Source organism: Alligator mississippiensis, chromosome 3 (assembly GCF_030867095.1).
Source record: "Alligator mississippiensis isolate rAllMis1 chromosome 3, rAllMis1, whole genome shotgun sequence".
Classification (NCBI taxonomy): Eukaryota; Metazoa; Chordata; order Crocodylia; family Alligatoridae; genus Alligator; species Alligator mississippiensis.
Genome location: NC_081826.1, coordinates 62,180,887 through 62,206,425, shown reverse-complemented (window position 1 = coordinate 62,206,425; position 25,539 = coordinate 62,180,887). Strand labels below are relative to the sequence as shown.

The 25,539-nt window shown below is 43.7% G+C and overlaps 1 protein-coding gene across 1 annotated transcript in view; it reads left to right on the top strand.

The window, feature by feature from the left end:
• C3H8orf34 (chromosome 3 C8orf34 homolog) overlaps positions 1-22,260 on the top strand; it is a 545,250-nt gene extending 522,990 nt beyond the window's left edge. The window contains exons 14-15 of the mRNA XM_059723997.1: positions 21,134-21,192; positions 21,888-22,260. Of these exons, the coding sequence (XP_059579980.1) occupies positions 21,134-21,180 (47 nt within the window). The 3' untranslated portion in view covers positions 21,181-21,192; positions 21,888-22,260. The remainder of the gene's footprint in view (positions 1-21,133; positions 21,193-21,887) is intronic.
• Positions 22,261-25,539: the final 3,279 nt, after the last annotated feature.

Below are 25,539 nucleotides of genomic sequence, written 5' to 3'. Positions count from 1 at the left end.
CACTGTGGCAAAGAACTCATTGAGGAATTCAGCCTTGTCCCCCCTGTCTGTTACCAATTGCTTTTGCCCATTCAGTAGTGGTCCTATACCTCCCTGGGCCTTTCTTTTACTCCCTATATATCTGAAAAACATTTTTTTGTTATCCTTAACTGGGATGCCATCCTCAGATCACTTAGTCCAAACCCCCATGAGGAGCAGGATCATTCCTATTCAAACTATCCTATTTAAATCCATTATTTAACCTAGGGGCAGGCAAAATATACCCCACAGACCAAATCTGCCCCACGGCTGCACCTGTAATACTCTGCATGGGGCTGAGCCACACCCGCTCCCACCTGAGCAGGTTGCACCTGCACTCCCCCCAGGCCTGGTCCTAGCCAACGCACAGCTTCTAGAGGGGCTGTTCCAAGTGCAGCTACAGCCATCCAGATGTTTTTCTGATCCCCTGTGGCTGCTGGAGGCAAGGGAAGTACAGCAGCATCTGGGCACCTGCCACTCCTGCTCCTGCTGCACCATACTGCACTGTGCTGCTCCAGGTGGGTGTGCAGGGGGTAGCTTCAGCAGGAGACTCCTGCCCAGCACATGGAGATCCAGCTCCAGCTCCCAACGACCTTCCACCTGCTGTGCCCCCCCCCACAGGAGCTGCTCATCAAGCCAGGCAGGTGAAGCAGGTGGAAGGTGGCTGGTAGATGGAGCCAGAGCTCCATGCACTTGGCAGGAGCCTTCTGCTGAAGCTTCCCCCTGCCTGCAGCAGCACACCTCCCACCATACCCCCAACACACATCCACAACTCCCACACACACTCCCACCCCCTACCATAACCCCACACCCTACAACAGCCACCACATACAGTCCAACACCTCCCACTATAACCCTACACACACCCTGTCAGCACAGTATAGGATAGGGCCATGGTGCCCAATGGCCGTGTGCCCTATGGGACTGTGGTGTGAGGTTGTGGACCTGCCAAGTTTGTACAGTCAACAGAATTTACCCAATTTTCATCTACCATGTCTTGCTGTTTTACTTGTTCTAGCTGGGTGGTAACCTAGTTGCACTGTGTGCTATCTTGGATGAGTTGGATCCAGTTTGTCTTTGGGGCTCCAACCTCCCCTACACCCCATCCTAGCACCACCCAGTTGTTATTGTGCCCCTTGTCCTGGGTCTCTCTAGGAGCATTTCTCTTCTGTCCTTTACTCTGCCGCACTGTGGCTGTATTGAGCCTGCTTTACTGGGGCCATGACTCAGGTGGTCCTCCAATCATTTAGTCAGGCTTGAGTCATGGAGAAGGAATAATGGATGACTCAGCTTGGAAGGAAACTCAGGTAAATCCTTCCCAAGGGTGCCTATGGGGAATAGCTGTGTCCCTGGGCCTTGAGCCTCAAGTGTCCATTGAGTGTCAAATAATCTTAGGCCAGTGGCCCTCCCAAAAGAAAACAGAAAAGAAAATAACTGGATGAGCCTTCCTGGCCCTCCTCACCCCAGCTGGGATGATTGCTACTCCTTAGAACAGGGGTTCCCAACCTTTTTATATTGTGGACCACCAAACTGTGGCCCAGAAATGACCACGGCCCAGTCCACAGACCGGAAGTGACCGCAGACCAGCAAGCTGCAGACTGGCAAACTGCAGTCCGGAAGTGACCAGTGTACTGTGGAGCAGCAGCCAACCCCTGCTGGTCCACAGTATGACAGTCACTTCTGGACTTCTGGTCCAGCAGCCAACCCTTCTACAGACCAGCAGCCAACCCTTTGTGGCCCAGCACTGGGCCACAGCCCAAGAGTTGGAAACCTCTGCTTTAGACACTTTGGCATCCCGCAATCAAAACCTTCAGCACTTGTCGCTTTCCCTGGCACAGCAGGTTTGTCCACCCGCTCCCCCCACTTAACTCTGGCGGGCCCTTTAAAGCCAGTTCCCTTGCCAGTTTGCCTCAGCCAGCTCTGGCTTCTTTCTCTCCCCATCTCTGTTTCCCAAGTTGATCATCAAAGAAAAAAAAAATTCAAGTAAACTTAACTGCAAGAGTGTTGCAGTGCTGGCTTCTCCAAGTTGTGACTTTCCTCAGGGCTTCTCCCGACCAGCGCTGCCTGCAGTCTCCACTCCTACAGCATTCATCCCGGAGAGCTTCAGCAGCAAAGTCCCTCTGGGCTCTTGAGGACCCTTCCACCGACTCCTTAGGGTCAGAGGCTCCTCTTTGGGCATCCCAGTGTTCCCAGCTCTACTCCACTGTCCGCCGCTCATCTCTCCTCCCCCCCAGCCCTGGCAGCAGGCCAGAAATAGTTGCACTGCCATGGGTGGGATGATCCTGATTGAGCAGCTGTTGACAAAGCATTGCAGCTGTCGGTCTTTTTGTGATTTTGGCTCCAGTGGGACTGGTGAGTTCTCCCCTGTTATGAACTCGGGAGTTTTCTTTCACTTTTACACACCCCCATGCACTCCACCATATCCACAGACACACTGACACCCTCCCACACACCCCACCATCCACCATACCCCCAAACACACCCACATTCTCCTACAGACCCCACATACACTCCCACCCTCCCATCCCTACAATGCCCAGACACACATCCTCCCCCACACCCCACCCCAACCACATACTCCACATCCAAACCAGTCCGCACCAACCCCCACCCTCCCCAACACAACCCACTCACCATACCCACACCCCACATACATACCCTGACACCCTCACAGCTACTCCCCAACCACATGCCCCCCCCACACAATATACAAGAGTAAGAGTGTATTTTGAGCTATTATGCAATCGCCTCTAGATATACTATGCAAACACACATAAATTGGACAAAACTATTTTTTAAAATAAAATTAAAATACGTTATAGTAGATATTTGGTTTTTTTAGTATATCTTTTTTTTTTCCAGTTTCAAGATGGCACCCCCCCACTCCCAAAAGGAGTACTTCTGAGGCAAATGGAGAGACTTCTGGTGGCAAAGGTCAGGATTTAGGGGAGGGATTTCTGGTCCCAAGATGGCAACCAGGAGGCAAGGCAACTGTCAGGAAGTAGGGTTACCCATGTGGCCCTCGACAGCTCGCCAAAACTCATTAAGTGGCCCTATAGCTGAAATAATTGGTGTCAATTATTAGTAAAACTATACAGTCAACCCTGACACAACCACAAGGCATAACACCTTAACATGCCACAGGTAAACAAGGGAACAATGGGGGCTAATATCCTGCTGCTGCAAGGGTTGTTAAAACACACATGAAAGATCCAAGGCCCCACTATAGAGGAAGACAAATCCCCCACAACCAGAACCCCCCACAGTCTTCCAAATGGAGGAAAATTTCTTTCTGACTCGAAACATGGTGAACAGTTTGACCCTGAGCAGAGTTATATCAGAGATCAGACCTTGATTAATGCTTTTACAGTTTTCTTGCACACTGTGCCTTTAATGCTGAAAGCTGTGATATACTGAAAGGACATAGAGAAGGAGTAGGAACATTTTTTAAAAAGCCATACTGGTACATAATTCTTTCTGATTGTTTTCTGATGTCTGCAGAGGCAAATGAAGGAAAAAAGGAGGAAGCAGAAATAAGAGTGAAAAGACTGAGCAAAATGCCAGAAAAAGGGGAAGCAAGGGAAAAGGTCCTCAAGAGAAGAGGCAGAGCAAAAGAAAAAGCTTTGAAAGAAAAATATACTTTTCTAACTAGAAGCAGAAATCCAGGATAAACATGGGACTGAAAGTGTATGTAAATTTTTATTTTTCTCTAAAAAGATATAAGGATATAAGTGCAGTATAAGGTCGTAAGTGATTATCAGGTACTCTTTCCTGAGCTTATTTTCTGGGCAGTACTTCTTTATTTGTAAGCTTGTCCACTCTGTTGAAACACTCTTACTGCCTCTTCATTGTAGTCATTTGAGGTAATTTCAACTTCATTGTGTTTCTGTGTATTAGCCAAGACACATGTGCGATCTGTGGGTCTTTTCTGTAAAAGCCATGGGATCTCCAGCTTCCCCCTGAGCAATGGTCTCAGATATTAAAGACAGATCCTTCTCTCAGAACTGTAGCTTGTGTAATACAACAGTAAAACATTCATATAAAGCAGCCAAGGACAGCACATTATCTGAACTATTTCCCTTTAAAAATATGAAGACAATATTTCCCTTTAGCAATCTTCCAGTAAGGCAGGTTGCAGCATCAAATGCCAAGAAGGTCAAAAGTGATACATGAAAATTGTAAGAAAAGCTAGATTTTGACTAATTACATTCCTAGAATGAGACTAGGCACAAGAATCAAGAGCCTATCACTGAATTATTGTATTGTGTAAGAATCCTTTTTTCCCGCTGACAAACAGTGTAGGGAGAATAAAAGCCAGATGTTAGCATTTTACTTCAGCCAAAAGAATACTTCCCATAACCAATTGTTTTTAAAGTTTTATTTTATGTAAAGACATTATTAATTGTCTTCTGAAAAATAAGAATTAACATTCATCAGTTTTTAAACTCTGCTTGATTTCTAGGAAGCTATAATAATGCTTTGGATTAACATAAAATATTCAGTTTATACACCTATTTTCAGTTTTAGGAATGTCATGATTTCAACATCAATAACCCATTTTTTATTTTAAACTTCATTTCAATGGGCAGAGCATTTGCAAAAAATGATAGTGCAGCTTGAAGTTGGACAGGAAATAGTTGTTTAAAAAAAATTAATGGTTTGAATTAGTGAATGGCTAAAATATTCATGAAAACACACCTTCCAGACTCTGAAGACATTGTTAAAATGGATCCTGGGTGAGGTCTGTTCCTGATTTTGATTTTGTATGTAACAAGACTCCGGTTTCTGAAGTTCTGTCAAATCAGGATTAGCCCTCTTCATCTTTTTCCTCTCCTTTTTGAACTGAAGATATCAGTTCACCACTTTTAAGTCATAGCATGGGCGAGGTAGAAGGCAGCTTGATGGAACTGGCAATGGAAAAGCAGAAGAACAGGGGGAAAGGATGAGCAGCTTTGCCTACTCTGGCATCCTTCCCCTCACCCCCAACCAGATTACTTGTGGAAATGATGTTTGGAAGGGAGGACTGGAACAGAGATTTCTGTATTTCTCTTTCTTACTAGCTATGCTGCAAGGAGTGGAAGGGTGGAATAGAAAGTTAATTCAACCTTAACACTGAAGGACCAATCCTGCTGTGGAGATATTTAACAGAAAACAGGATTTTCTTTGGGGGGGGGAGGAGGAGGGGATGAAGGGAGGAAGAGGCTCTTTGGGTAGTCCTTGCCTCGTCAGTCCAGTCCCAATTAAAATATTGAGTTAATAATGCCACTGCCTTCTGCTTGAAATCCATCCCTGTCTGTCTAGATTTCCTGTACCTCCTGACTGATGCCTAAAAGGAGAAACTGCTCCTCGCTCGATGACAATGTGTGTGGCTGGTTATGTCATAATCCTGTCATGCACTTGGGTGCCCAGGCTCCAAAGAAGCCTTTAATTTTTAAACAGGCAGGGGAATTACTATACCTGAATGGAAAGTAGCTGCCTGTTTGTCTCTAGAAGATACCACCCAAGTAGGCCACAGGAGCGGGGGGAAGGGGAAGGTCAGCCATGCTGCTGCATATAAGCAAAAACTAGAGTAAGTCTAAAGCAGTGTAACATATTATTAATTCAGCTTTTTCCTTCATATATATTCAATATTGTTAAAAGTATTTTAGCAAGAGCATCTCAGTCAATGCTAGACAATAGGTGGGAAGTGAAATAGGCTGCCTACTTGCTCTTTAAATGTGAACATTTGGAATAGAAAAATCGATTTCAAAAGGTAATCCATGATGCCACAAGAGTAATGAAGACTGCTGGGACAGAGCCTTGGGAGAAAGGCTTGTTGGGTCTTCTGGTGAGCTTGCAGGAAGAATTTTCTGCTATTATAAAATGTAGTGTCTGAAAATCCAGAAAATCTCTGATAAAATGTTGTGTCTTGCCAACAAAATTGCAAAATTAGTGGCTTCAAAGACTTGAAATATTTCTGGCAGTATCAGCTAATGTTTTATTCCTGATCCAACCCAGAAAAGGGTTATCCATCTGTGCTATGTCTCTATATGGAGCTGGAATGTTAACAATCTAGACTATGGTGGTGCTCTTTGGCACCAGTTCCAATGGCTAAGCAAAGAAAGATTGATGCCAGGGTGGTATGTGATGAGACCAATGGGTTTCAATGAAAAAATCTACAGAGCAGTTGCATTTCTTAGTAGTCTTACTTTTGGTAGTTTTACTTTTTCCAAGGAAATATTGATGTACTTACTTATTACAGAGGCATGCTTTGCTTGACTTTGCTAGCCAAGAGGAGCAGAAGCTAGTCTTTAGGCTTCCAGATTTCCATTCAAGTGATCAGTCCAAATTCCATTAAATCAGCTAGAATACATGGCATTGCTCATTCCCCAGTTTTAGTTGTCTTGGAGTGTTACCAATCTTATTTTGTTTACATGATATTATAAAAGCTGTTCACAGGATATGGATCTTATCTGAGAAACTATGCCAGTTAATCAGTTGGCATACTTGCCTAAAACAGTCACATAGGCTGTGTGTAGATTAAACGAAATTTCCTGTTTACACCAAAGCAACTGCATTTGTTTTTGCATGACCTGGGAATTCCCACTGCTTTAAAGTCCATTTAGCGCCATATGCTAACACTGCTCAGAGAGGTTTTAGCATGTGTTGCTGTCATGCTACGCCGCTCCATGTGTCAATTTTGTTCATGCAAACAGGCAGAGACTCTGAAGACTTGTAATTCATCCCCTTTGCCATGAGGGGCCACCGTATTCCAGCCTTTAGCCAGCAGGGGGTGTTGTGCATTCTTTTTTTTTTTACCCTCTTTCACTCCTCACCCCTTCCTCCTCCCTCACCCCTCCCTCCTCTGCAGTCAGGTCATGTCATGACATGTGTGCTTCCTTGCTTGTTTGTTTGCCTATCCTTAACTTGCAACAATTTTATTACTTTTATTACTTTCAATCAAAAGAAAAATGATGGGTCAGAGAAATTTCATTCTCTACCCACTCTTATTTGTTCCCGCACCTATTGTCTATGTGTTAACACCACCACCACCATGACCCGTGGACCCTCTTGTCCTCCAGCCTCGCCTCTCTCGGTAGCCTCCACCTGCTGTGACCCCCTTCACTCTCCGTTGACTGCCAGTGCAGTGGCCATGGCTCCCAACATCTGTGACAGCTATGACAGTACTAGGGGAATGGTAATTTTTCTGCGACTATATATTTTGAAACTTTGTTGGAAGGAGTGAATAGTTACATGAATTCCTTCAATATTGCAACCTGAACTTGCATCACATTCCATTCCAGAGCCATGAGCCCAAGATGCAGCCTGCCAGACTTGGTACCCAGGGTATGCAGTGTCCCGGATTATATTTAGGCAATATGTCCCACCAACACTGTGTGTGTGGGGGGGGTTGCAAAGTCTGGTTTTTTTTATCTGTGAGCCAAGGCCCCCTCCTCTTCCTCTTCTTTTCTTTTTCTTTCTCCTCCAGAAATCTTTTGTGGGAGGAACTCTGAGGAAGAGCCCACAGGCCAGTGTGGAAGTTTCTGAGGTCGACTAAACACTGTTTGTTTGTTTTTACATTTTCTATTTTTGTAACATTTCTGTTCTATTTCTGTAGCATTTTATATTGATTTTATTTTAATTTTATATGTCAATTTGTACATTGTTGTTTTTTATATTCATTTCCATATTTGTTTGATAATCATTTCAGAATACTTTTTTGTTCTCCTATAATGATGGATGTCATTCTTTCTTTGGGAGGGTTGGGTTTGTTTGATCATGCCTACCTCAATGGTGGGGATGCTGTGCTGGGGGGAATGGGGTTGGCATTACACTACTCGACACACTTGCAAAGATTTGCAGGATGAAGAATTGCTAGCCCTTTTGGTAGCATTTGTTAAGTGCTAGCTAGGGTGTGGTTCAGTCACATATGTCTTGTAAGAAAAAAACATTCCCCTTAGCTTTTATCAAGTCTTTAATAAGTCTTTAAAGTGCATTATAATGCATGGTCACCCAGCAGGGTGGGGGGCTCAAAAACAGCTTCTTTGCAGGCAGGCTGTACTGCTATGGGAGGTGCAATGCAAAAAGGTTTTTTTCCAATGCTTTCTTTGAAATGCACAAAAAAACATCCTTCAGACTCCCCCCACTCCCCCCCCAATTCAACCTGCTCCTGCCCCCCAGTTAGAGCCTGGTCATTTCAAGTGTGCAGGCAGGTGTTTGCAGGGGAAATAGTCAGAGTTAGGTTTGCACCTCCAGAAAAGGAACAGGAGCCAAGCAGAGTCTGGAGGGGGTATCTAGCCATGTCTGCGGGGTGGGGTGGAACACACCAAACAGCAAGCTGCTGTTTGAAAAAAATTCCAAAACCATTTATAAAACAATTCACAACAAACCTCCAAAAGCCACAGTACTTGGGTAGGGAATGGGAGGGTTCCAATGGGAAACTGGTTTTGGGGAGGGTGGCATTATGCACCATCACCCACATCTGAATGAGCTCCAACCCCCCATTCCTTTTGGCGGGCTAGGCAAGCTGGCCATGGGGCACCTCCCTGAGGAGGCGTCCTATGGGGAGGGTGGGGGCATGGGAGCTCTTTCTCCCAGCCATCCAGGAGCCCCACATCCCCTAAGCTCAGGTGCCATGGCCTGGGCAGCAGCACATGATAGTAGCTGGCCTGTGGTGTGGTGGGGGAAGTGGGATCTGGAGCCATGACAGCAGGTACTGCCAGGAGCTTGGCCTGTCCCAGCCTGGAAATGGTGTGAGGGAGGCAGGCTGCCTGTGGCCAGCACCCAGTGATCCACCAGCCCCAAGGGAGTGAGTGGGAATGGGATGCTCAGCCAGCAGCTGCCTGGGCCCAGGCCTGCTTGTCTCTGGTCACCCATGCACACCCAACTCCTGATCTGAGGCTGGGTAGTGCAGGACACCTGGTACAGAACATCTTATCTGAGAACTGGTGTATACTCTCACAAACAGCTTCTGTCTCATGGCTCAGCAGCTTCTGCAGCTGCACACAGGGGAGAGGCCATCCTTGGCAGCTGGGATGCAGCCTCAGGGTCATTGCCACCCACAGCCAGGGCCCTGCAGATTTTCCAGCTCCACCAGAGAAGGACCCAGCACACCACTGTCCTCCTGAAGCAGATGGTGGCAGCATTGGAGGACCACCTGGAGGATTCATGGGTCTGGTGTGTGGAGAACTTTGCCTGCAAGGATGCATGGGACTGGGCAGACTGGGAATTCAAGGCACAGCTCCTGGCACTGGCATGCAAGCAGCTCAACCTGCTGCAGGAGCAGAATGCCATCCTGGACTGGGCAATGCAGGCCACAGATGATGACTACCAGGTGCTGGACACCATTCTGGCCTTGGCAGTCCCATTCATGCTGCCTGCTGCCCAGCCCCTGATGCTAACCTCATCTACCCTCTGGCAGCAACTCACCACCCAGCAGCAGGACCCATTCAAGCCTGGGAGGAGGTCCTGCACCACTTCTAGCAGCCAGGAGCCCCTTTCCCTGACTCCACCCTGGGTCTGGTGCCACCTGGCCCCCCTGTCTGATCTCAGTCCTGCTGCTTGCCCCAGCTCCACATGGGCACAGAGCCAGAGCTGCTTGCAGCAGGGCCAGGACTGCATACTGGCCCTGCTGGTCCTGGTCACTGGTTGCCAGAGGGGGAGACCCCTGCACCAGGGGACAAGCATCTGCTGTTACCCTTGGGCAAGCCACCCACCTGCTGCAATTGCTATGGCGCTCACATCTGAAGGAGACCAGCCAGAGGCCAGGGTGCTGGCCACTTGTTCCCAGGCTTTTCCCCCTAGGCTGCCTACCCCACAACCCCCCACCCGAGCATGGCCCACAAAAGGTATTGTAAATAGCTTTCATAGGGAAGAAGATTTTTTATTGTTGGTGGGTAGGTTGGGTGGTGCAGGGGCTCTGTTTGTTGAGGTGGGAGGGAGGGAGGACAGGGGATCTTTGCTGAGGAGAGAGGTGGACTCTGTTTGTTGGGGAGGGAGGGGTTTTCTGGTTGATATGAGAGAAATAAAAGCTTGTTCTTGTGAGATGTGTGTGCAGTGAGCATGGTGCTGGGGGTCCATCAGTGGTGGTGCAGATGAACTAGAGCAGAGAGTGCTGGAGGAGGTGGTCAGCCAAGGCCTCCCACACCCAGTGCCCTGGCCCTCACTGGTGGGTGCACAGCTCTCCTGGGGCCTTGGTGGAGGAGGGGACCCATCGTTGCCACCACCGGTGGTGCTCCCACTCCCAGGTGTCCTCCATGCACAGCACCTCCTCTGCCCAGGCCTCACAGAAGAGCTTCCCCGGGGGCTCACAGATGTTAGGCAGCACATAGACTGTGACGATGAGCCAGGGGAGGTTGTTCTTGGTAACCAACCAGCACTCATGTGTAAGAAAGCCCATGGTGGTACACGATGGCCTGGAGCATCACAAAGTGAAAGCCCCTCCAGCTGTAATAGGGCTGGTCTCCATGGGGTGGGCATGTTATGGGGATGTGGGTCCTATCCAGGGCTCTAATGCACTGGGGAATCCCAGGGCACAGAACCCTGACACTACTGCCAGGGGGTTCTGCATATGGAGCACAGTGTCTGCCAGCACATCTTGGAGGGCACTGCACACCTCCCGGACAGCCTTCCTGGTGGTGGCCTTGTTCATGCCAAATGGGTGGCTGACGTACCTCAGGCTGGCGGGTGTGGCCAGCTTCAGCAGGACAAGGGCCAGGTGGATGCTTGCAGGGAGGAGCAACCGTATACCAGTATTCTGCTACTCCAGGTGGGGCCAGAACTGCTCCATGAGGTCCTAGAAGGTGGCCCAGGTCATGTAGAAGGCCTCTAGCCACTGCTTATCATCCCAAGTGTTCTGGACAATGTGCTGCCACCAGTCCTCCTTGGCCCAGCAGGCCCAGAGGCAGCCAGTCTAGAGGCCCAAGAAGGAAATGGTGGCCCTGGAAGTGGCATCCAGAAGGCCCTCATTGGTGTCCCTGCTGGTGGGAGCTGTTCAGTGGCAGTGGCAGCCTTGGGATGGTGCACTGTGGCCAGGCATGTGGTCGCTGCATGGCAGGGAGCCAGCTGGGCTTAAACAGCCATGGGTGAGGTGGCAGTCCATGCGGTGGGCCAGCAAGGCCACTGTAGTGGCAAGCAGGAGCCCAGGGTAATGTTGCCAGGGGCAGGGGCTACACTAGCCATAGCATGGGGAGGCATAGTGGGCAATGAGAGAGCTTCTGCATGCTGTTCCTGCACTGCACTCCCAGGCAAGAAAGTGGCTGGCCATAGAACAGAGAGCAGAGCTGGCTTTTGAAGAGGGCTGCCAGCTGCTGGCAACTGCATCCAGAGTGTGGAGCTCCCTCTGGTAGCAGCAGGAAGTTTAGTGCTAAAATCAGCAAATCTGCTGCCTAGTCCCTGAATGTGGCACCTGCCTGGGAACGCTTAATCCACAGAACTTTACTCCTGAGTAAACTGAGCCTGGATCAAATGCATGTGTACATATTCCCATTGTGAAGTCTCAGGACCACCTACAGCATGAGTATATATAATAGTCCAATATATAGTTTTATAATATTCAATCTCATCAAAATTTTATTTTTCTGTATAGGCAAACAATGTTGGCTTTTGTATTTTGTGTAGAATGTATATCTTTTAGTTGAACTGGTGTTTCAAGAGTCATTTTAATATGCACCTGGGGCCTCAGATCTATGCTAATCACAGAAAGCCAAGTTTGAGCACTATGATACATCATTAGAGGGAGGAGTACTCATTGAGACAACCTAGTTCTCTTATGAGACTTCATAGACTCAGAGCAGCATGTAATGAACCAGATAACCTTCAGACAACACCAGAACAGACAACACAAAGGATACGGATAGAATCCCAAACCTATGGTTTATAGCATGGGTTGTCAACCGGGGGTACATACCCCTGGGGGTACTTTGAAAGGTCCCAGGGGGCACACGGGGGTGGGCAGAGACAGAGTACCACCACCCTGTGATGCTGCCTCACAGGAGCAGGGCTGGGGCGGGGTGAGAGCAGAGCTGCACAGACATTGTGCTGCCACCACTTGCCACACCCCTGCTCTGCATCTGGCCACGCACCACCCTCCCCCCCAGGGGTACACTTAGTAAAAAGGGGGCCACCGGGGGTACACTTATTAAAAAAGGTTGAAAACCCCTGGTATATAGTGTCAAATTGTAGCCAAGGAATTTTAAATGGTTGTTTATGTTGCACTATGACAGCAAACTGTAAGGAGAGAATGTAGCTGCCAAACTTTAGCAATAGTAAATTCCCATGTGACAATTTAGAGACTAGTTGAAAAATTGTTTGCATCTGTTTAACATTTTCTGTATTAACAGATTATTTGTCATTTTGATATATCATAGCAGGTTCTCAGTTAAAAGCTCATTTAATTATGCTGTGGTCTACATTCTTCTATTTTCTTTTGTGATATTTATCTAGGCAAAAATATCCCAAGTTGTTGCTTACTCTTTGAAGTGACTTCGTAGCCAGTAATGACATGGAGATTAGAGACTGGTAAAATCAGGCTGTTGGACTAATTTGTACTAGGGCTGTGCAAAACAGCACCCTTTCATTTCGACTTCCATTTTGCCATTCCAAAGGGACAGACAGTATTTCGTTCAGCTGTTTTCAAGCACTGTTCCGTTTTGTTTCAACAAATCTGCTTTGCTGTTTCAATGCTGTTTCGATGCGTTTCAACATTTCGCTCATAGGCTATAATGGGGGATCATGAAAATACCTATAACTTTGTCAATACATGGCTGACTTGGATGAAAATTGCAGGGATGCTAGCCCATTCTAAGTGCATGAAACCTGCCAAGTTTCAAGGAGATAGGTGAGGGAATTTCTGGGAAACCTCTCCTCAAACTGTTCAAAGCAAAACTCATATTACTTGCCTGCAGCAGCAGCTTGCTGTCATCCCAGGTGCAGATCCAGGGGCCTGTGTCCCCTGGGAGGGCTGCAGAGCTGTGCCAGAGTCTTCCCAGGGGATGTGGGTCCCCGGATCTGCATGCAAGATGACAGCAGGCTGCTGCTGCCAGCTGGGACCAGTGCTCAGTGCAGCCTGCACCGAGTGACGGGAAGACTGGTGCTGCCACTGTCCCCAGCTGGCAGCAGCAGCCTGCTGTCATCTCACATGCAGATCTGGGGGCCCATGCCCCCTGGGAGGGCTGTGGGGCTGTGCCAGACTCTTCCCAGGGGCCTCAGGCCCCCAGATCTGTGTGCAGGATGACAGCAGGCTGCTGCTGCCAGCTGGGGCAAGTGCCAGCACCCGAGTCTGCCTGGAGCAGCCCACACTGAGCACCAGGAAAAAACAAGTGTTGGAGCTAGCCCCATCCAGCAGCAGCAGCCCACTGTCATCCCACATGAAGATGTGGGAGCCCGTGCCCCAGGAGGGCTGCAGGTCTGTACCAGATTCCTCGCAGGGGGCGCAGGCCCCTGGATCTGCGTGCAGGATGAGAGCAGGCGCACCCCCAGGAAGAGGTGGAGAAATGATCAGAGAGCTGGGGGAAGCATCAGAGAGCTGGGGAGTCAAAGTGGGAGCCTGATGTAAATATTAGAGCAGTCCTTCCCCCCTCTTACCCCTCCCTCTCCTTAGTTTCTGTTTAGCTGCAAGCAGGCCTGGTGTCAAAACTTGAAACATTTCAAAACTTTCAGAACATTTCAAGTGCCTCATTTTGTTTTGAAGCTGTTTCAAAGCCTTTTGTTTTGTTTCGATTTCGCTGTTTTGAGTTCAAAACGCGTCGAAACAGCTTGAAAATGAAGCACCCATCTAAATTTCACACAGCTCTAATTGTTACACATTGTACACAACTGTAACACATTGGTATGCCTATCACACTAATTCACATATACCTGACATTTTAATAAACAGATTATCTTTTATTCCCCTTGTTGCTACAACTGGGTGAATGCTACAGAAAAATTTGTAGTAGGGTTGGAGTGTTGCTATAGCCATAATGGTCCAGGAAATAGCCAAAGGTCAAGGCTTTTCTGCATTATCTTTTATTGAACCAACTGTATAGTTTAGAGAGCTGTTGAACAAGCTTTCAAGAATTATGTGTAAAGGCACCTGATGCCTGAAAGCTTGTCTAACAGTTCTCTCAACTATACAGTTGGTTCAGTAAAAGACAACACAGAACAGCCTTGCCTCTCAGACATAAAAGTTCCAAAATGTCTGTTTCTAAATCCATTCACTTCAGCCATTTTCATGCCTCTTTTGTTTGCTTTTCATTATTGGAGTTTTCCCAATTTTTAATTTCTGTAGACAATTATTTGTGCCTGAAATGATCACAGATGAGAGAAAAATATCATAATGCTTTTATGACCAACCATAACTGGGCACAGGTAAGACATAGGTTGGGAGCAATTGAAGGTACCCAAATTCCAACTGAGGGCTGGAGGCAAAGCTCAGAGTCCAAAACTGAACTGGAGGACTTAACCAGGGATCAGAGATCAGTAAACAAGCTAAGGTCAAACCAGAGTCCAAATACTGAGCCAAAAGGTTAACCAGGAGTCAGAGGTCAAGAAGCAAGCCAAATCCCAAATACTGAGCCACAGGGTTAACCAGGAATCACAGAATATAGAAACCAGGAATCAAGGGGATAGAAGAGTTACTGGGACAGAAGCTGCACAAGGCCTGAGACCAGTAATTTGTGCAACAGGGATCAGATACTAGATGAGTTCCTTAAAAGCAGCCCAACAACCAATCAGAAGGAAGGGTGTGAGCCTTACTGCATTAAATATGGCTGATCTAGTTACACAGGGTGCAAGGTAGAAGCCTTACAGTGCTTATGCTCCTTGGAGAGAATTTGATGTCTTCAAAGGGCAATTCAGAGCATCTAGACACCGAGCAGGAAAAACCTAGATATTTACCCAAGGAATGGGAAATCCAGGTTCTAGAGCAGCGGTAGGCAAAACGCAGCCCAGGGGCCAGATGCGGCTCACGAGGCCGTTCTATCCAGCCCACAGAAAAATTTAGAAAATTAATATTAATCTGCCCTGGGCAGCCTGTCACGTGGCCCTTGATGGCTTGCCGAAACTCAGTAAGCAGCCCTCTACCCAAAATAATTGCTCACCCCTGTTCTAGAGTCTTATTAGCCCATGCAGAATCAAACTTTCATCTCCCACTTCCCAGGAGAGTGAATTAACCAGTGGGCCATGGAATAATTTGAGAAACCAGTCTTCACACTTCTTGTTGAAGCTTGGCCACTATGCACCCAAGAATGTGAGAGACGTAGGACCACTAGGGAAGTAGACAAAAAAGAGAGTGTAACTCTGGAGCCCAGTCAGGAGGGTACCTTCTTTAGTTAAACAACAAGAAAAACACTGGCAGCAGGGACCAAACCTCATGATTCCTTCCTCCTGCAGGAGTACCCTCATTATTATGCTTAAGAGTCAGGTTCCCTCTTATTTGTTTTTCCTCTGTCCCTATGACAGTTGTTCAGCTTCTTCCATTCTTGATTGCCCAAATGGCATAGTGTTAATAGGAAAAGTGTATGGTGCACCCACCCAGTCTAGTCTATCATCTAATGATGAGGACTCACAGGAAGCAGGAGATGTGGATTACCTGACATACAAAGTTACTTTCACAACATCCTCCTCCTCCTTTTCCTGAACTCAAAGCTGTCAGTACTAAGCGGAGCAAGAGTGAATGAGGTACCTAGGTGTGTAAACTAGACCTCCTCAGAAGCCTAAATCCAGGTGCCTGAGGAACTTTTAGGGCTGAAATGGAGGTGCTTAATGATTTAAAGCATTTAATCAGTTTTGTGACCGTGAAGTGGAGTAGATCTAGATTGCCTTTCTTCACTTTGGTGTTTAAATTTTGTCTAAACCCTATCTAGATGCCTATGAGAATTATCCACCCATAAAAAAAATAGCAAATGATATATATACATTGACAAATAGGTTCTTAATTCCCTTAGGCCACAGGTATCCAAGATACTGCGGACTGAATCTAGCTCATGGAGCCATTTTATCCAGCTCATGGGGCTCCCACAGGGCCAGAAATTTGGCTTTTGGATAAGCAGTGGTAGCTACAGCTCCGTGAGCTGTAGCAATTCATGCTGCTGTTGCACATTTCACCACCAAATTTCTGACCCCATTGGGAGCCCTGGAGCCAGGAGCCAGAGTGTGAGGTATGTCATCTGGCCCACTGGGCTGCACGTTTGGCAGGAAATTTGGCAACAGGAGGAGTGGCAGCTGCTGCAGTTCTCAGAACAACAGTGATTAATGCCGCTGTCACCAAATTCCTGGCTCTGCAGGCAGCCCTGTGGGCCAGGTGACACAGCCCTGCACTCCAGATTCAGCCTGTGGATAGGCCCCCAGTTTAGGCTATTTTGAAACCTCATGCCAAAACTTTGTTGCTTTACAACAAACTGTAACATTTTGTTAATATTCCTTTAAATGATAATATGTTCTGAACTTTGACTATACAAAATGTAGTTACTTAGCCTGGGATAAATGTGATGGTCATTTTCACAATACTTAACATAGTCATTTATAGTTTCCCTGTGTGACTTCCTTTTTTATATGACTCATCATTCTATATTGCATTAATCTTCATTATAGTGACCTTAACTAAAACAGTCTCTTTTTAGCACTTCAATGATTTGGCTTCAAGGATAATGATGACAATTGGACAGTATTTATCCTAGCACTGAAGAAATATAGTTGTCTGTGGCAGTTGCTGCATTCCAAATTAAACATTTTTTTAATTCCTGAAATTACTGCTTGAAAACAGATGTTACATTAGTACCATTTACTATTATTAGTACTACTTTCCTTGTGAAACAAATATTGAACCAAGTTAAGTCTTGGTGGATCCACTGTATTGTCTTATTAATGTTCATGTCATCATGCCATTTGCATCATCATGCCATTTGCATTATCACGTCATTCAACCCATAAGGCAAAGGTTAATTATATCCCACTAATATAAACATAATAAGAATGTTGTGGTAACATTTAAAAACTTTAAATGTATGAGGCAAGAGACAATCTTGATTGAAACAGGCCTATGCTAAATAAAAGTGATGACCTGCTCAAAGGTGCATAGCCCCTTTGTCTGATTCTATGATAATGACTACGATTTAGATGCATGATTAGTTGATATGCTTCCATGCATGATGGATGCAGCCACCACATTAGAGAGTATAAGATTAATGGGAAAACAGGAATGCTATAAGAAAGGATCAAGTCTAGATAAATATATAAATTAGTGTTGTAATATGTAGTGTTGTCAACCTCAAGCGTTCAAAACCCATAGTTGGTGAAAAAATGAGGGTTTTTTTAAAATAAATTTTGAGTACTTTTCTTTGTCTTCTGATTTTTGAGCCCTCGGACTATGTTCTGAACATGTTTTAAGCTTGTCTTTGCAAACTTCAGGACCAAAAAATGAAACCTGAGGTTCAAATAATCACAGGACTCTAAGAGTTTGGGCCTTAAGTAAAAATTTAATATTGAAAGATTACAGATAAAACCATCTCAGTTGACAACACTGTGAGTGTAAGAGACACATTTGATAGATGCATAATATGTATTAACTATAATAATGCATCATCTTTACATCTGGCAGTTTAGTAGAAATATGTTGTACCTGAAAAATAGGCTACCTCTAAATACATTTATGGGTAAAATTTCCCTGGGTAATTGAAATCAGGGGAACCTTGCTGATGCATCCCGCCTTGAGTGGGTGGCCAAAGCTGTGAGTAATGTAATACATTTTTGTGCTGGGGATTTGCTGTATTTTTCTTTTATTTGACTGTCCGTTCAAATTAAACCTCTGCAATCTTGCTTTTTATGTCAGTTTTCTTAACTGAGTCCAAATAGAGGAAACTTAATCTAATCAAACTATAGACTAAAAATAAACAATGGAAGAAAAAACAAGCAGTCAATATTAATATTATTGAATTCTGTAGGGCCTTCCATTGTAGTCAATACTAGCTTTTCTGGAAATCTCTCTAAGGGATCTCTGTGTAAGAGTATGCATGTGTTGGTGTGTATAAACATTAAAACAGAAACTTCCAAAAGGGTTATATTGTAATGAATAGTTACTTGGCAATTTTTGTACATTTCCATTTGATCACAGTCTCCTTGATCAGTTGAATCCATTGAGGGTAACATAACAAGAGAATCCACAATAGCCAGCAGCCAGTGGTTTCTATGTTGTTGGGTTTTTTAACTTGAAAGGCATGTTGTTTATTACATGCTATGGTGAACCAACTTAAGTCTAAGAAAAGTTCCGACAGAAACTATCCAGCTGTTCAAGCAAAGGATGGAAAGGCAAAAGACAAAGAATATCATTATGATCTCTAATACAATATTGAACAAGATTATCACAGACTTCCTTCAGCTAAAAAGGAACAAACACCCAGCCTCTGTCACTTGTGCTAAAGGTGTAAGCACATTAACTGATAGTAATCACAAGTTTCTATGCTGGACAGAGATATGATCACACATTTGTCAGTCTGTTATGCTCTCCCACTGTTAGGAAGAGCTTATCCCACGTAGACAAAACCAACAAGATTTCAAATCCCCATCCAAGTCAACATTGTATTATGATCCCTTCAATACAGGACTTCAGTATGGAATAGAACTTCTGCTATGAAAACTAAATTCATTTGCTGGCTTTGTAGTAGCTGGAAGCTTGTTACTCTTTCATGGTAAATGCAATGAAATTCTGAAAGAGAAGCAAGGAAAACAAAATTCATTTAAATATACTTTTAAAGGTAATTTGAGTTAATGGGAAACTCAGGGGGAAACTGTTCATTTTACCTTACCTTTTATAAGAAAGCTAACAGAAGGCATAAAGCATTGAAGAAAACTTTGGGAAAATGACACAATAAAGGTGAAATTTTTCCAGAAGCAGACAACAACAGCCACTGATGTCAGAGTGAAGAATTAGGATCACTCTATTTTGTGAAATGCATTTCTATAGCATACTCTTCTGCACCTCAGCTCATTATTGTTTAACTCTGCAGGGTTAACAAACCTTCCTTTAATGTCCAGTTTCTCTCCAAAAAGATTCAGAAGGTTCATAATCACCTTCTATATGTGATCATAGTGACTAGGTATCCACATTAGAAAAACTACCACAATAATTGGCACTCTCAACAGAAAACATGGTATCTTATCTTTGTTGCAGCTGTTTTGCATGGGAGGGTTGAAATACACTAGTTGAAAAATGTGGAAGCTAGCATAGATGTTATACCTCTCTAGTGGATAAAAAGAAAACTTTAGATTCTGACTTGGAACAGTAAATTTACTTTTTAAAAATCCTAGCAGAGATTGCAACACCAGATAGAAAGGATAATGCATAGTTAAAGGAAAGAATAGAATCCAGGCAAAACCTAGGCTTTGTGTTATGTTTTTTTTAATTGGAAAAAAAGAGAATTTTTCCATTAGTTCTCCATCTGTATGGTCAAAGTCTGGAATATATCAAAATGCATTGAATATGTAGTGGGTTGTTTTACTTAGCAGTCATCCCCCACAATTTCCATTATTCTTCAAATAAAAAAAAAAAACAAGAATCCTAAGGGTGTCCACATGCTGAGTAATTGCAGATAATAGTTGCATCTCCTTTATTGAGCAAATAAATGGATATTTTCTGAGTAAGAATTTACAATTAGAAGATCACATCATAATAGTGTATATATTTATAAAAAGCAGAAGTACTGGAACTGAACTAGAACAAATATCTTTTGGCTCTTTTGTTAAATATAAAACTCTCCTTTTTTCAAGAACTGCAGCCAGAAGGTCAGGTTGTATTCCTGCAAGTGCAAGTCCAGTTTTTTCCTGATTTGTTGCAAATTTGCTTGCTGAAACATTTTTAAAGCTACTGAATACATTTAGCAAGTATTTGCTTGGCTGATTCTCAAGGGAGATCAAGAAAGGAAATGGAGTACACCAGTAATAAACTATTCCCAGGAACATTATTAAACTGGCAAACTCTCAAAATTATATTTTACTAAGATTTAAATGGATGACAAATTCTGTATAATACTCTGAAAATAAACTAAGTTAATGCACTCTGGGCTAACTGTTAATGCAGCATGTTTAAGATAACTATGACATGATGGAGCTGTTATGTTTTGTTTTGTTAAATATTTTAGGTAAACAGTCAACTTTGATTCCAAACAAGTCAGAAAAACAAAGGAAAAGATACTAATTTGGGGGGTGGGTAGTTTGCTGAGCTAGTCTTATATTAAGGATGTAGGCATTGATTTCATTATTATGATTACTGTATATGTGTGTTTCCTTGAAGAATTTCTTTAGTAAACTTTTTCTATGAATTATTTGTATTCCCTCCTTCTCCCATGCCCAGTACATGTCCACTATTTCAGGCAGTGTTCTTTACTTTGTCACAGAGAATTTTCTTATAGTTCCTTGAATGTATCTAGTGTAACCAGGTTCTGTGCCACTGGTTGGAAATGTGATATGAGTGGTGAAATTCCTGTAGAACCGATTAAGTGGCAGATGATAATCCAGCCTTTGAGCAGTTCTGTAGTGCAGCGACATGTCTATTAGTGAAAGATTAGGAAGAATTAATATAAATAGTATATATAACATTTACATAACAAGAACATTCCTTTTAATCAGATTACCTGTTCCATTATTCCTTCTACATTGTATATAGCAATGAGCCAGAGGACTTTAATAAAATAAGAAACAATTAGTGTTGTGTGAGTCTCTTGCAGTGAAATATACATCTAAGCAACCACTTACTAAACTGGCCAAGATTTGCTTCTACTGTTGCTGACATCCTGTGCAAACGAGATATCAAAATCAAAAATAATTTTACCAAGTTCTATGTACCATTAACACTATATTCTCTTTAAAGAATCTATGTTTAGAAGTATATGTCACAGTGTATATGCCAATAGTATAGTGCCCTATAGATACTTGAGTTGCTAAGGCAAGTTCCATCTAAAATTTTGCAATGGATAGCTAATAGTTTGCATGAACTGGTAAAACAAACAAACAAACAAAAAAAACCCTTCAGTGCAGAGATGTGGAAGACAGGAACTCTTTGGGGAAAATGATGAACTGAAACAGGCAAATCTCATTGCTGAAGTTCAACTGTAAGAATTATAATTTTTGTCAAATCCATATAACACACTTTCTTTATTTTTAGACCTGCTACTTGTCTGGGGGACATATTTGCCTGTGAATTATGGATGAAGACAGAAACAAGTGAGTGGATATGTGTGGATAGGGCAAAGAAGAGGTAATGAATTTATGGAAAATTCAGTACACAGCCCAAGTAAAAACCACCAAGGAGGTCGAGGGAAAGAAACAAAAAAGGAGAATAGGAATAAGTAAAAATGGAAAGATTTAGAAGAGGTAGAGGAGAAAATTAGTTGGAGGGAAAACACTGGAAACCAAAAGGAGAAAAAAGAGCAAAGGGCAAAAGAAACAAATGGCATGAAGAAAAAGCAAAGGTGAGAAAATACTACTGAGTTAGTAAATTCTGTGATATTGTATTCTACAGAAAGTTTGTTAATCTAGATGTGTACATATCCAGTAAAATATGCACAAATATTTTCATTATAGGTTATTTTTAGATAAAGCCATGTGGCATGTTATGGGCCATTCCTACATTGTAAACCTATTTGTAATTATCAACAAAGTACCTTCCTTAATTTGACACATCTAGAAGGGTTTTTGATAATCCACCTATGTCAATGAGTTGTAAAAAAATCACTTTTTTTACATGTATACAAAATTCTGTTTATATTACCTTGTTCTAGGGAAATATTCTGATATTTTGGAGTGGACTATAATGTTTGATATTGTCTATTTTTAATAACTAAAGTCAGTAGTATGAAGTGTTCTAGTAAACAGATTTTCATCAAGAATCAAAATACTTTTTTCTTGCCTGCTTTCAGATTTCACAAAGATGTACTGTTTCCCTGAACCCACTTGAAACCTAGCAGGGGCTTGAATCCATATCTTGCCCTGGGCCCTGTTAATCCAGACTGTGGCTGTTTTCATCTGAGTTTAAACCAGGAAGTAGTAGAAGTATCAAGCAAAAGACTGATACTGTGAGATTTCCAAACCTAAGAACTTCAGATAAGCTCGTGTAAGCTTTGAACCTTCAAATCTTTTGAAGTTCGTCTGTCATTGAATGTTACTAAACTGCTGTTCGCAGACAGCTTTAGAAATTGAATAGAAACAGATCCTTATTATGAAAGGGCATTTGTAGGTGGATATTTGAATTAATAAATAAAACTATTTATGGAAATATGATCATGTTCATAATTTCCTGGCTCTGTGTCTTTGATATTTTCCTGTATACATGGGTGCAATGCCAGCTCATAAAGTGTACTTGTTTCCTGTCTACCCACCTCATTTTCAGTTGCTAGACTTGTGAGGAAGGTGATATCCTTCTTTAATTTTCTTATTCTTTTTTTGTTTCCTTGTCACCAGACTATTCAGAGGCATATGTTTAGTGAGAACCAGTGGTAACTAGGAGGTAAACTAATGGAAGAAGAGTAAGCGGTTGATGGCCACTGGGAAGATTTGACAGCTCATATACTGTTAGCAGCTGCACATAGCAACTACATATCAGTGAGCACAGAGGCAAAAACTATGGGTTGCCTTGCTAGAGTATGAAAGGGGGAATAAAAAAAAGGGAGATACTGGGAAAGGTTGCCTTTCCCTGAAGGAAGAGGTTGGGAATGCTGCACACTTCTAAAGTCTCAGCTGTTCCTGGTGCCCTACTATGGAATTACAGGATTAAAGGCTTGCATTAAGGAAGAAAAATGAAGTACATCAAACAATCTGTAAACAGTTTACATCTATATTATCATTGCATTTATTGTTTCAATAAGCATGGGTTTGATATTTCTTTCCTTCTCTCTGTAGTACTGAGGCCTTTAGTTGCACTTTAAAGGCCAGACCTCAGCATGTGAGTTCCAGAGCTAGAAGGTTTAAAGGGGAAACCAGAAGTCTACTCACCTTATCAAGAAAGGGGGAAATCTTGTTGATAGGTTTCCTTTGCATAAATAATTATGCTTCCTTGCAGTGTTTTAGGTTGTAGTATTTGGAATGTGGTTGTGTTCTGTTTGTGGAAGTGATATTGAATCATGCAAAAAAAAAAATCAAACCATTTATCACGGTTAGGGGACTGAGAGAGAGAGAGAATGCGGGGAAAGCACTTACATTTACTGCCACAGCTTTAATCAACAATACTGGGAGACTGAGTGTAACCATTTTAATTACATTTCTCTTCTCCCCTGACCACCCCAAAAAAAAATCTACCTACTATAGTAACTTTCCTCAAGCAGGTGCCTGAGTGAGCATACAGGCCCTGCAACTTGCTATGAATTTAAGCAAAACCTGTCTTTGGCAAATATTTAGAGGAATGGCAAAGCTATTCTCTACTCCTATTTTCTACACTAGGTAGACTAAGTATATATTATTAGATGATGTTCCTGAGTGGCCTAAATTTAGAGTAGGAAATCAATGAGACTTAAACTGATACTTGAGCTTAAGCATGTGTTTAAATAATTTGCTGACCTGGGACTTAAGTCATTGCTCCATTTCAACACTGCTCAAAAAGAGAGTTGGTTGTGTGTGGTCCAAAAGCAACTTATGTATTATTTTTACTATCATTTGGACTAGGAATGGAGTGGAAGTGGTTAGGATGTAATTGGGTATTGGTTGGAAGCACCAAAGAGGGAGGGCAACCCTTGCACATGGTAATGAGGAACAAATAACAGGAAAATGAGCAACTAATAGAAAACAGAAAAATAAATATACATTTCTGTACTAAAAACATGAAATGATTCCAGTCTGGGAATGAATGAGATGTATTTGTTGTACAGAAGTAGAAGAAGCAACTTGGCAAAGCTATCTCTATGTGGTTAGCTGTTCCTGAAAGAAAAATCAATTTGTTCCCCGTACCATCAACTACATCTTCAAAATTAACCTCTCTTTTCAGAAAGCAGAGATTTTAATTCACCATGGAGCACTTATCACAGGTATTCATTCAGTACCAGTCAACAAAGTATATGTAACCCAGGCAGTACTCCAAGAGGTACCCCCCTATTCAATTGAAGGGATCAAAGCAGGTGCACAAGCTCTGTGGGAGGTGTAGGGAATCTCTTCCCCCTATAGAGCAAAGTCAGACCACCAATGGGGACTTAACTATATACCTTTTAATGAGGGAACAATATTGGGAACATAACCAGTATAAACCAGGAGGGTATAGGGGACACTACAATGCCCCAAAGGGACAGGATTCAACAAAGGTTAGACACTTACCATCATAGACATATTCATCCAGTTGACAAAAGACAGGGTTAACCAAAATGTAAACACAAACAGCAGAAGAAACAATACTGGTTGGTAGTACTGGAAATACAAAAAGGCACAAAATACAAAATGTCAAATGACAAGGAATATAGGGCCTAGGTACCTGGACGGGGAGAAGGGGGGAAAACACAATGGCCCCTTTCCACTGCAAAAAGATTTGCTTCTTTTTAGCTCACTCAACCCAAGTCAGCCCAGCTAGGACTTGAACTCATATCTCCCACATGGTAGGCAGAAATACTGCCACACAGTCACCACTGGTAGCACTACTCCAAACTGCTAGGGGTCTTGACCTTCCCGTAGCCCCGGCTGTACATCGAGCTGCCTGGCCTCTGATTGGAGGAGCTGGAACCCAAGCTGGGAACCTCTCAGGTCACTGCTCAGATCCTTGCTGGAGCTGGGGAGTCTCTCCTGCTGGGCACAGCCTCTCATAGGCAATCCTGGAGCCCAGCGGGGAGCCTCTCTTGCTGGCTGCATGCCGCACTGCTGAGAGTCCAACTGCTGCCTGCAGGTCCCACTCTTTCAGGCTCTTCTGTGTCAACTGCTCCCACCCTGCTGGCTCAGCTCTTTGAAGCTCCTTCCTTGTGGTCCCTCGCTGGTCTCTCCTAAGTCAGCCACGCTGCCCCTTTTATCCCCCTCCAGGTGAGCCAAGGGGCCAATCAGGGGACACAAAGGGTGAGTCTCTGGGGCCTGATTGGTGAGGAAAGGGAATCCCAAGTCCTCCAATCATCTTTTACCACTTCAAAACCCCTGGGGCAAATCATTACCAGATCAGTGAGGAAAGGGAATCCTAAGTCCTCCAATCATCTTTTGCCCTTTCAAAACCCCTGGGCTAAGTTGCTGCCAGCCAGCCAGTCACATATGTCAACATTGAAACTATCTGCAGCACTTTATGCATGTCTATCATCATTCCTATGGTATGCATATTTCCTTCCTACCCTCATGGTTCTTTTTCCTGAACCATCCCATTTACTAATAAGGACACTGTGTGTGTTGGCAATCTAAAATAGGCTTAACATTTGTTTTACTTACTCTAAACCTCCCTTGAAGTTTACTATTGGTATATTTAATTTTATTTAACTATTGTATGTAACTGAATTGCTGGTGTGTTATTTTGAGTTCATTGAGAATGATGATGATAAACAATGAGCCAAATTCTGCTATCCTTGTCAGGTGCATCTCTACCACCTTTTTTTAATTTAGTAAGGTCACACAGGTGTTACT